The sequence below is a fragment of the Diadema setosum genome, chromosome 8 (genome assembly GCF_964275005.1).
Source record: "Diadema setosum chromosome 8, eeDiaSeto1, whole genome shotgun sequence".
NCBI classification, from domain to species: Eukaryota; Metazoa; Echinodermata; class Echinoidea; order Diadematoida; family Diadematidae; genus Diadema; species Diadema setosum.
Genome location: NC_092692.1, coordinates 14387894 through 14400277, shown reverse-complemented (window position 1 = coordinate 14400277; position 12384 = coordinate 14387894). Strand labels below are relative to the sequence as shown.

Below are 12384 nucleotides of genomic sequence, written 5' to 3'. Positions count from 1 at the left end.
CAGAAATGGCACGCTAAAGTGTTTTGCATGTAAATACGCGAATTAATATTTTACCATATTCTGGATTATGTTGCCCTATTCTACCTTCATGTCAAATTATGGGTCTCAAAATTTCGAAATAAGAAAGTTACGACACTCATCAGAACTGCCGTTTGTTACAAATCGGCGATAGGCGAGAAATCCAATATTACGAAACGACTCTGAATGAGTGAAAGTGTCAGCGAAGAGCTGCGTAGAGTGATCATCTGGTCACTCTCGGTTTTTACAAATAGTTTGTGGAGAGTCAACCGTGTATATGTTGTCACGGCAGCTATGATCGCGGACCAAAAACGTGAATTCACATGTTTGGTAAGGTACCTAATTATTGTCTCCGGTACACATGGCATTGCAAAAATGTTGATTGAAGTGTATCTATTGTGCGTATACATAAGTGGCTAATGGCGTATATGCATTGCAGCGCAGTTCACTCAGTCCCTAGTGTAGTGGTTAATGGTGTATGCTTTGTAACACAGTAGGTGCTAGTTGTTGAGAAAGGTCTGTCAGATATTATTGTGGCAAATGTGGGTATCTTTTGTAGGGCAACAGCCAGCATCACATTCAAGGACCATCCTTACTAGGCAGCTCAGTGAAGCCAGTGACATCCCCTCTCGTCAGTTGAGACCAGCCCTCCCAGCTACCGAGCTTGATGTCAGAAGCCAGTGAAATTCCCTCTCGTCAGTTTCGACCAGCTACCCAGCTCGGTGAAGCCAGTGACATCTCCTTTCATCAGTTGAAACCAGCCCTCCTAGACCTAGCTAACCAGCTTGATGAAGCCAGTGACATTCCCTCTCGTCAGTTCGACCAGCTATACCCAGCTTGGTGAAGCCAGTGATGTCCCCTCTCATCAGTCGAGACCAGCCCTATCAGCTACCCAGCTTGATGAAGCCAGTGACATCCCCTCTTGCCCATTAAAACCAGCCATTGCACTGGTACAAAAGGTTTGTACAAACTGTCTTTAATTACCTGGTACATTTTGTTTTAAGACAGCTAGATCCAACAACTGTTTTGAACCTGCAAATGAAAATTAATGTTGATATTTAGTAAACAAAACATCAATAAATTGTTCGATTTAACTCTGTGTTCTCAAACGATGCTGTTATTATTCTTGCTGTAATAATTGATAACATTTTTTTTTGAACCCATAGCTGTGGTAGTGGTTAATAAGATTATGGTTGTCTTGATCATTACTTTTAGGGTTACAAGTTAGATAGTTTGTACATTGCAGCCACATATAGGCCTCCTATATGATTGTATGTGGAATTACAGACCCCCAAATCCCATGTATGTGGCTGGATTTAAAGACATAGGCCCTATATGAGCTTGTATAAATAGGGCCTACTTTGTAGATGCACAATGAGAGGCTGAGGTCATCCCGACGTCATGTGCAGTGTCAACTCATCAAAAATTTGGCTAGGGTCTGTAGGTCTTATTTTCCTTTTTGCTATTCAACTTCTACAGTAGACAGTCTATTTCTAACATATTTCATGGAGTTTTCTCTGTTGCATATATGTGAGCACTACAAGATAAAGCTACCTGGTAGACTCTACACTGAAATAAAAGGGATAGCAAGTTCTGTGACTAAATTTACAGAGTGGTGAAGAACTAATGCAACTATCCTAATTGTAAGTCAGTGTTAATGCCTTTCATTGTGTCTGATATACAGATGAACTCCTGTCCAGATGCCCCTGTGAAATGGAAAAGTTCGTGAATGCCGTTGCCTTCTCCAATTAGTTGTGGAGGAAAATGCTACTCTGAGGAAAGGACTTGGGTCAGATTGAAGTGGATCAAAACCTGGTGAGAGTGCTGACAGATATTGATTTTATCAGAGCCTGGGCAGATGTTAGAAGATAACAGGTTAGATGATGAAGACGTCCCTTTGGCATGCATATTTAGGAATTTTTATGTAAATATCATAAATAAAGTGGGCTACTAAGTATTTTCATTGGACTTTCAGCATCTAACATAATTACTTTCATCGGTACTAAACTTGTCATTGCTTGAATGTTAGTCATTAAAGAGAATATTTACTATGTGTAATACTGAATAGTTAATTGAGTCTATATGAGTAGTAAAATAATTTTTCATTGTAAATGTGTAGTAGTTACTATATTACCAACATTCAGTCATTAGATGAGAGATCAATAGAATGTGCTTGTTGGCCTCTATTGCAGTGGAACAGCTAGCATCACATCCAAGTGCCATCCCAGATATCCAGGTTGTTGAAGCCAGTGACACCCCCTCTCGCCAAATAAGACTGCCTCTTCTAGGCTACGCAGCTCAGCAAGACCTGTGACATCCATCTCGCCAGTGGAGACCAGCCCTCTCTACCACCAAACTCAGTGAAACCAGTGACATCCCCTCTCATTAATCAGAACCAGCCCTCCCAGCTACTTACATGTAGCTCCATGAAGCCAGTGACATCCCCTCTCATGTTCTTCTTTGTGGCTGGCAAATGTTTGAAAACTGAACTTGGATGACGTCAATATCATAATTATGTTGAGTGCATCCAAGTGATGGCAATGATAATAGCTCTGACACCAGCTCTTCCTGTAGGCCTACTGTCAATTTATGCCTTCATTGTGTATAATAGCAAAAGACATGTTAGTAATGAAAAAGCTGCACCTTTGTACCAGGATTGTTGGGGATTCTGATAAATGCACATTGAACATGAATAACATCAATTCCAATCATAGACCTACATTCATGTGATGGCAATACTAACTGATATGACACTACATTCATATTTCTGAACTCTCTATTTCTGTCTTTTCTGTGAGGTAACAACAAACATGTTAGTACTCAAATGTGTGAATCAGAATGAAACATTGAATTGATTGCATAGAAAATTTGTTCTTGCCCCATGTGGCAAGTAGGGAATATAAATCCTGTAAACTCCTAAACTGCATGTGCTTAAATTGTTACTGGAAACTGAAAGGGCTGCAATAACCAGGCACAAAGTGTTTTGTCCTTTTATTTTTTCATTTGGTCTTTTTCCCCCCTGTGTTTCCCAGGTGTTTCAGTGGTGAAAAGCTACAATTACTCCGTTACAATAAAATATTGCATCAGTGTTTTAAAGTGAACTTAAGCAGGGCTGTCATGCACAGCAGTGTACATCACTGAAAGGGCCTTTCACAAATTTCATTATTGCTCTAATTGTTATTATTATTATTACTACAACTACTATTGTTGTTATTGCTAATGTTTTTATTACTATCATCATCTTCATAATGATTATTATCCTCATCATCATATATGTGATCACTGATATCATGCCATGTGTTACATTCAAGTGGCACAGCAGGTCCTACACAGTAGCATTGTCCATCAGCATTTTGGAAGACACTTTTCAGCACATAATTTTGTGATAACTCTATCAAATCACATTATTATGAGGACAATATTTTTGTGGTAAATGGAGTTTGTGCCCTTGTAATATTCATTGCATCTATATTTTATAGCCAAAAATAGGTATGAATTTTGATAAACAAATGTGTTGGAAGTACTTCAAACAAGATGTTCAGTTTTCATTCACATAGATATAAAAATACATTGTAATATACATTTGGTAGGTCCCTACATGATGTTCTACTGATATAATTGTATACGCTGAAACCCTAAACTGAATGTGTTTTGACAATGCAATATGTAGAAGGTCTCCACACTGAAATAGTATAGTGTTCTTTGTACTTGAAGTCATTAAACCATGTGACATTGATTCTTGGACCTTCACTTAATTTTTTTTCCCCTGCAAATGTGCAAGTTATTTGAAAGTGGTTGCATTTGTTTGGTTTTTTTAATTTACATGTTATATCATTGTTATCATAATTGTTCAATATGATAGGAGTATAATGTGTAGATGCCAAAATTGACTAATGACAGAATGCTGAGCAGTGTTGTTGTTGTTGTTTTTTCAAATGACTACCTTACCTGTGTAAATTGGCAATCTTTGCCATACAACTATTTCTATTATGACATTTCATATTTAAAAGATATAGGCCTACATGCAAGGCGTCAGCACAGATTTGTTATCTCTACATTGTATATCACATCACATTACTGTGAGAGCAGTTTCTACATGTAGCACATTTGCAATTAGAACCTGTGCTCATGATGCAACACCAAATGCAAATATTCATGCAAAGATAAAAGAAAATGTAAGGTCAGTGTACCCTGGTACACACAACTTCTAATGTAGGTCCCATGTACACATGCAATTCATATGTACACATGAAATTTGTATATGTATGCATGGTAGTATAATGTACAGTGTAAGTGTAGGGATTTACTTTGAACCATTTATTATAAGTGTATCCCCCTTCTGTTATAACAGGTACCACCCCTCTACACATAAATACGTCAACCCACACATACAGTAGTATTCACATTTACATTCATCCACGCATCCCACCTATCACAGACACACCACCATTATCACATGACATTTTCCACTCTTTCACTTCTCACCCATTGTTCCCTGTAATACTGAAATAATGCCTAAATCACCCACGCCTACACACCATTTACATATTATGAATATTTAGTTTAAACCTTTGTTTCCTTATTTGCATGTTTTGTTATGTTGATTTTGTGTATGAATATTTGTTACAACCCACATTTACATGTAAACCCATGCCAAATTATGTGTAGAATAAACTGGCTACAAATTAGTTAGCCAAGGGACTCCTTCTAAGTAACACGTGTGCTGCCCTAGTTTGCTTTAAGTGTGACGAGTGCTAGAGAGCTAAGCGAACCCGAGCCCTTACATAAGAAATGTGTTAGATTTTTATTCACTGAAATATCAGAACAAGATATTTATACCTGTGTAGGTCTAATTGTTAAGCATCAATTTACCACTGAGAAAAAAATGTGTTCTGATGATAAAAACCTAATCAGGGTTCTAGATAAAACTGAGTGAATGTTGTTGGCCTATGTGGAAATAATTGACTTGAACAGATTATTTCTTGTGTCTTTTCGCCTTGTAGGTGAACGAGACATATTGCATCATGCGTGGTTGCATTGCATGATGAATAAGAAAATGTGTAAGGTACCCTCAGAAATTGCTGGATTAGTTATTAGACTATTACAGGTGTCACATTATTCAGTCTAGAAGACTGAAAATGATCTGATTCCCAACATTTTTGTGTGTATCTGTGAAATAATTCCAATTAACCCTATTCATACAGAAAAAAAGGTAGGCCTAAGCCATACCAATGACCAAATTCAGTGCATGTGTCAGTTGTGAAGAAAATCATCCACAATAAATGTTACAACTAAGTCACATTTGAAATTACGAATAAATGACAAGTTGTACTGGTAATAAAAATGAACTATTGGTTAGATCCAATGCAAGTTTAGATATAACATGGTACCTGGTACTTCTCTAGCCTACTTGTGTTTCAAATCTTTGAAGAACAAAAAAAAAATAAAAAAATAAAAAAATGGGTTTGCCATGAAGATTGCATTTCTTGACAATGTGCATGAAAAGTTTAAGATATGTATTGAATTACATGTACATGTAATAACACAACCCGTTTGTGTTTCGTGTAATTGTAATCAATAATTGAGATTTCGTTGATTTTTTTTTTTTTTCTACGTAGCCCGACCAGGTCACCAGACGCCGTGCGAAGCACGGTAGCTGCAACTGTAACTGCGTACTGGGCTGTGTCCTTACCCGGAAAAGTTTCTACGTACAGCTACAGGCACAGCCCAGTCGATCGCTGTATAGATAGCCCGGCGTCTGGTCGGGCTACGTAGTACCGCGTTCACCTATCCCGCTTTCGGTACTCGTACTTCTCAATGAAGAATCTTGTAATGGAGTTTGATGGCTTTTAGGATACGTAGCCTACCGAGTCTTCCGACGATAGAACTATCTCTCATAGTATCTTGGAAGAAGGACATGTGAATCAGAATCGGAGGATCTAGGAGTCCTTTGATTTTAGGTTTGCGCTCTCATCAAATGAAAACACAACGCGAACTCATACACTCGTACACAGCATGCAAGATCGTACAGCAAGCTAGCTAGCTAGCTCTCGCGCGAGCTTGCATAGCACTGCTGCGAGTTATGGCAAGTGATGCGGCCAGCGCTCGCCGCCGCGCCCATAGGCACAGCCAGCCGTCAGAGCTAGCTTGCTCTAACGTGCTCTACTAGTACAGCTGTAGTTCCGCAGCTCACTCGGCATGTTGGCTTGATTTCGCTGTAAGTTGGCTTGATGTCCGCAGTCAACAAGCAGTATTCCGCAATTCAAATACGTATCGCCATCGTATCGAAGGAACTTTTTCCAGAAAAGTATGTTTTGTTTTTCGCTTTTTAAAACATTTGAGAAGATTTCGATATCCAAGATATTTTGACACATGTTAAGTTAAATATCTACCTTTCATTTTATACCCAAAACACCTTCTCTTTCGCATGTTTTGCACAACCGAACACTCCTCCCCAGGCCCTTTAATTAGGATGGCTTGTGCTAAACGTTCTTAAGTAAGTGATTCGGCAATAAAAGATAAAAATCCATATATTAAGCGTACAATGTATTTTTTGTCTTTAATGAGAATAAAATCATATATCAATAATATCAGTATTATGTTAAGTACATCTTTATGGAATATAGAATATGTTTTAAACACAGTATATAAAGATCATACTAAAATCAGTCTAATAGTAGTGATACCTTTCCAAGCCGAAAGGTACACATGGACACGTACACGTAGTCAACCTTCGTTGATGCATGCTTGCAGTGCAGTGCGTCGTGTTACGGTGTACAAGAGTGTGAGAAAACAGTCCATGGACCGTGGCAGGATCTGACCGAGATAGCTTTATCCGTCCTTAGTAACCTTTGCCCTGCGAAGTTCAAGCCAGATTACATATCTTTGCACAATACCGGCATATCTGCCTTCACGTGTGGATCTCCACTGAGATCTGATTTCGAGAGATTTGTTCAGAAACTCGACCTCACCCTCGGCAGCGGCACAGGCACAACACAGCATGCCGAATGCCAGCAGCGCTAGCTACGTGAGAACACCGGTCTTCGATTCGCGCTCCTCGTCAGGTAGCAAGTCAGGCGCTCCTTCTCCTCCTTGGACACGCTTCATGACATCATTTATTCGACCGAAATTTGCAGTTCTCCTTGTTGTAATCATGTTGTTGTTCCTAGTCTATCTGCTTCTTCCAAGCTCACAGGCGTCATATCATATGGACAACCATCTTCCATTCCAAGCCGCTCCAGCAGCGCTGGTGTACAATTCAACTTATCCTATTTCTGCGGTCGAGAGAACAGTCGACGGCAGAAAATACAAAATTGCCGTCATATCGGACCCAGACACCACCAACAAAGATCCGGACAAAGAAAACCAGTGGCTCAGCTACCTGAGAAGAGGAACATTGTCCATCAGCTCGTACGGAGACAAGATAACGGTAGACTTAGAGGAGACTCCTGTGAAGTTAAAGTCTCAGCTCTCCCAAGGTGGGCGGGGCATGGAACTCTCGGAGTTGGTCACTTTCAATGGGAAGCTGTACACTGTGGACGACCGCACGGGAATCATCTACGAAGTGGCCGGGGACAAGGTTTACCCCTGGACCATTCTCGCTGACGGAGATGGCAAGAATACAAAAGGTGCAATTCTCAGTCAAGTCACAAACTGGGAACATTTCTTTGATGTTAAAGGGATTGTTTTTAGTTTGGGTTGAGACGTCACTTCAGGTTTCTAACATTTTTTTTTCTTTTTAGATTAGAAAATGGGAAACCTCTTCAATATAGATCATATGAAAGAGCATTTATGATCTACTATAAGTTTACTTGTAAATGCCAAGAGGGATTCAAAGCTAAGGCCAACTACATGTAGTATTTTGCCTTTTTGAAAATTGGTTTTGAAATGGCTGAGATATCCAAAAGAGAGCAATCCTACTAATAGTAATAAAAGGTGGGGCTCACCTTTTATTGGGATCGCTTTGATTTAGTTTGTTTTTGGATGTTGCAATCATTCCAAAACTGATTTTCATTGAATAAACTTTGAATTCTTCTCGAATGGTATGCTTGATATTATTTCATAAGTGGTTTCTTGGTATCTCGCAACAAGTTAAAAGCCAAATTCATTATATCCACCAATCACTATACCATCTCTTTAATTAATTGCTTAAAAATGTGTGTGTTGATATATCTTCCAGTACTAGGCAACGAGCATCATTTCACTCCGTTTCACTTTCAATTTTCAAACAGTGACATGCTACAATACTGTATAATGAACATTCAATTAAACAACAAAACGCCTCTGAATGTTCACAGACTCGTGATAATTTTGATTTGTACAAAGTACATTTGACAATGAAGGTGATGGATATCACAATAATAGGCCCTAATGATTTTTTTTTTTTGCCAAAGTTTCACAGCACTTGAAGTTGATATTTGTACACTGCACTGAAAGTCATGAAAACAAGAACAAATATGTGTGCATGCATGTGTGCATCTTTTAACCCGTTGAGGACGGTTTGATTTTGCTACAACACGCATTTCCCATAAACACTTGCCCAAGTATACTCGGGACTCATCCTCAACAGGATAAAAGCCAAGGGAAGGGTAGTTTAGAGTGGTATGGCAAAATATTAGGGAGGGGAGCATAATTTAACAAAGATTTTCCCATATATGAATGCTTAATGCCCATATTTTATATTTTGATTTGAAGTTAGTTCAGTCAAAATATACTGTATACGCTATATATTTCGCGTGGGTTTTATTTTCGCGAGTCGGGAGCTATTCGCGAAATTAATTCACGCGAAAATATTACCTTCCAAAATGAATCCCTTGCCTTGATGATACAAACATTTCAGTACTAATATACCATGTCACGGCTTACCGAACAGACCATACTGGCTAAGCTTAATATGTATGGCACGTCCACGTCTAACTACTAACTACCAATGTAGTATACACAGCCCAGTCGCTGTAAGTAGCATTTGCACAGCACAGCGTATTAACAGTGTCTGGGGTGGTCGGGCTAGTCCACGTCTACTTACGAATACTGAAGGTCCTAGAGCCAATCCATTATCGCAACCCCTCGTACCACTCGTCAGAAATCTAGCGCAATGGACTTAACCACTTAAAAAATGTTGAATTCAGAGTTTGGTAAGATTTTTTCATGCAGTGTATAACTAGTATCATTCTTATTTGCTAGTAAGTTGAAAATTCACACTTCTTTGCCACTTCATATTTTCTCTGGTCCCCCAATTGCGAATTTAACCACTCGCGAAAATGTGTGACAGCGGCAATTCGCGAAAATTATAGCGTATACAGTGTATCTGCCTTGGTTTTTTTTTTTGGGGGGGGGGTGATATACACTTGTCATGTAAAATATGATCTCTTAAAATATCTTTCCAAAAATTTGATTTCTTTTTTAAAGAGGTTAGGATCACATTGTATATATTTTAGACTTCCACATCAACTTTACCATGTTAGTTTGGGGCCCATTAGCAAAAAGCATACTGTAAAATATTAAAATGTGTGCTGCTCAAGAATTCTGATGTGAAAATATGGGTGTGAATCGTAACCATGAATTCACTCTTGTTGAACAACTACTTGTAGTTTGTCCAACTTTTCCTTTGTAAGTGATGTAATGTGTGAAGGACCTTTCAATGACATTTGATATATTTTCTGGAGAGTAGCCAGATTGATTGTGTTACACAAACTGTGCATAAAACCCAGCACACTGATGTAATGGATGGTGCTTTCAAAAGTCTGTATTTTAGTGTTGGTTGTTGTTGTTTTCTAATTTTGCTCATAATGCTCTGACAATTATTATCTCTTCGTACCATCATTTGAATTTTGTATATCGGTGACAATTAACCACTGGCTGAGGTCCATGGGATTTGTGCCAAACTCATTCAGCACTCCCTGCTCTAAAGATTGACCTTGACTCACCAGCCAAAGCCCCTTTGTTTCAGACATCATCAGCAAGGAGGCAGTAGATTAGCCAGGCCAGATTTCAAACCTGTAGGTGGGTTAGTACAGTCACATTTTAAATGTGTTTCTTCCTTGAAATGGTATACCCATAGTTGACATTAACCCATAGTTGACATTACAGCGTCCTCACTTGTGCTCCTCCCATGACAATCAGATAGAGTGCACCAATGTGTCTCTTCTTAGTGATGAGGGTAAAAGAAAAGAAAAATCAATGAGACAAATAGTGAAGAGCTATATCATTTTATTTCAGATGGAATGTGATGATGGGTTTCCACACAAGTTGTCATTTGAAGTGCACCTGTGTGTACCCCCCCCCCCCCCATGCAGTGTTAACAAATTTTGGATACTAGTATGTGCATATAATTATGTGCTGAATGAATTACAGTACCTTTTTTCTTTTTCTTTTACAACTTCTTCTGATGTGACCTTTTACCCTTGACCCAGGGTTCAAAGGAGAGTGGATGGCTGTCAAAGACCAGCACCTCTTTGTTGGAGGGCTGGGGAAGGAGTGGACCACAACAACTGGAGTGCTCCAGAATCTCAACCCTCAATATGTGAAGGTGGTAAACCATCTTGGTGCGGTGCATCACCTGAATTGGGTTGGCAACTACAACGCCATGAGGAATACAGCTGGCTATCCATATCCAGGTAAGATTGTTTTGTTTTGTTTGTTTGTTTGTTTTTTGCATCATAGCAAATATGTATTTCAGTCATTCTAATGTTTGTGAGAGAGAATGTTGTCCTCCTATCGTAGAATAATGTTGAATAAAAACCAGTGAAACAGTTTCATAGGCAATGATCAGCAGCAAATGGAGTAAAATTAGAAGGAAGAGAACATACATGCAGCAACTATGTGTCAATAAGTCACATCTATGACATTCAGCGTCATTTTCAAAAGTGCTACTCTTGGTCTCATGCTGTAGCTTTGATAAAGCCTTTGGATCCAAGGGCTCTGTAAAAAACATAACTGTTGAAAGATAATGAGGAGATATTCCACCTCTACACCTGTTATTTCATTGTAAACTCATAGGATTTTGCTTCTTTTTTTTTTTTTTTGATTACATTCGTTCACTTTGACAGTCAACCTTGCATAAGTTGAATAATCGCTCAAGTCACACGTCTTGTCAAGTCCTCTTCTCTTTGTTTTCTATTGATGTCAATCCTCAAAAGTTGAATTTTCTCAAAGTTAAATCTTTTTCTTCAGTCCAGGTAGATTCAACTTAGGCAGGATTGACTGTCCCATATGAATTTGCTTCTTTTATGAGTATCATATTAGGGGAGAATAAAAGTAAGTAGGTAACCAGTTGTCTGCAGTGTCATGAAATATTGCTGATATTTTGGTATGCTGTTGTTTGATTCTTTTAGGGTACATGATTCATGAGTCTGGAGTGTGGAGTAGCGTTCACAAACGGTGGTTCTTTCTTCCACGTCGGGCAAGCACCGAGATGTACGACGAGACGGCGGACGAGCACCGCGCGACAAACATTCTCTTCACATGCAACGAGGACTTCACCGACGTCCGCTACAACAAGATCGGCTCGCTGAACAACATCCGAGGCTTCTCCTCATTTAAGTTCATTCCGGGGACCAACGATCAAGTAATTGTGGCCCTTAAGACCGAGGAGGATGCAGGAAAGATAGCCACTTACATTACAGCATTCAATATAGATGGCAAGATCTTAATGCCAGACATAAAGTTTGCCGAGATCAAATATGAGGGAATTGAATTTGTATAGTATAATCACATGGGGTAATAAACCTCTCATTACTATAGGATGGGAAAATTCTTTTAATTTTTTTTTTCTACCTGATGAAATTAATCCTGCTATGATTATGTGTAATGTTCATGGTCAAGTTTGTTGGTACAACCAACAGTCCTGCAATATTATACACATGAGTCATACCTCTTCTTTTAACAAATATAGATGCCCTGTTTAAACATGGATTAAATTAAGATGAATGTGTGCATTTCATGTGAGTGGATTTTGCAAGATCATGCTAATTTCGTAGTATACTCTTGGGCTTTTTATGACATAGTGCTGCTGTAAAGTAGTTATAAAGTATTTCATAACTGACTTTTTAACATGTAACTAAGTGAGCATGCAAGTCATCAACCACTCTTATTCTCTTCCCTCATTCACAACATGCCATTTGACTTTGTGCAAATTGTGCGAATGCAGCTAATGTGGACAGCTTAGGAAATGGAGAATGAAATGCAATCAAACCTGTCTTGAAACAGGCACCTGTTTATAGTGGCCACCTGCTTTATTGTGATAAGTTTTTTGTTTGTTTAAGATCTTGCATGCTTGGTGGCATCGGTCACCTACTTTGTCTGTCATGGACAATGTTTGTTGTGTTTATGGGCTGCAGTCTGTAGGTTGACTTCTGTCTATATGTG

At 38.9% G+C, this 12384-nt stretch overlaps 1 protein-coding gene across 1 annotated transcript; it reads left to right on the top strand.

Annotated features, from left to right (window-relative positions):
• The first annotated feature begins 7018 nt into the window (after window positions 1–7018).
• LOC140231971 (soluble calcium-activated nucleotidase 1-like) lies at window positions 7019–11836 on the top strand. Its single transcript, XM_072312121.1, has 3 exons — window positions 7019–7646; window positions 10431–10634; window positions 11352–11836. Exons 1-3 carry the CDS (start codon window positions 7019–7021, stop codon window positions 11720–11722), a joined length of 1203 nt encoding a protein of 400 aa, XP_072168222.1. The 3' UTR covers window positions 11723–11836.
• Window positions 11837–12384: the final 548 nt, after the last annotated feature.

Bases quoted from the DNA above. Each gene is read 5' to 3' on its own strand.
- LOC140231971 (XM_072312121.1), top strand. From the start codon at position 7,019: ATGCCGAATGCCAGCAGCGCTAGCTACGTGAGAACACCGGTCTTCGAT. The intron at 7,647-10,430 runs GTGCAATTCTCA...CCCTTGACCCAG, and splicing joins AGATGGCAAGAATACAAAAG to GGTTCAAAGGAGAGTGGATG. The intron at 10,635-11,351 runs GTAAGATTGTTT...TGATTCTTTTAG, and splicing joins AGCTGGCTATCCATATCCAG to GGTACATGATTCATGAGTCT.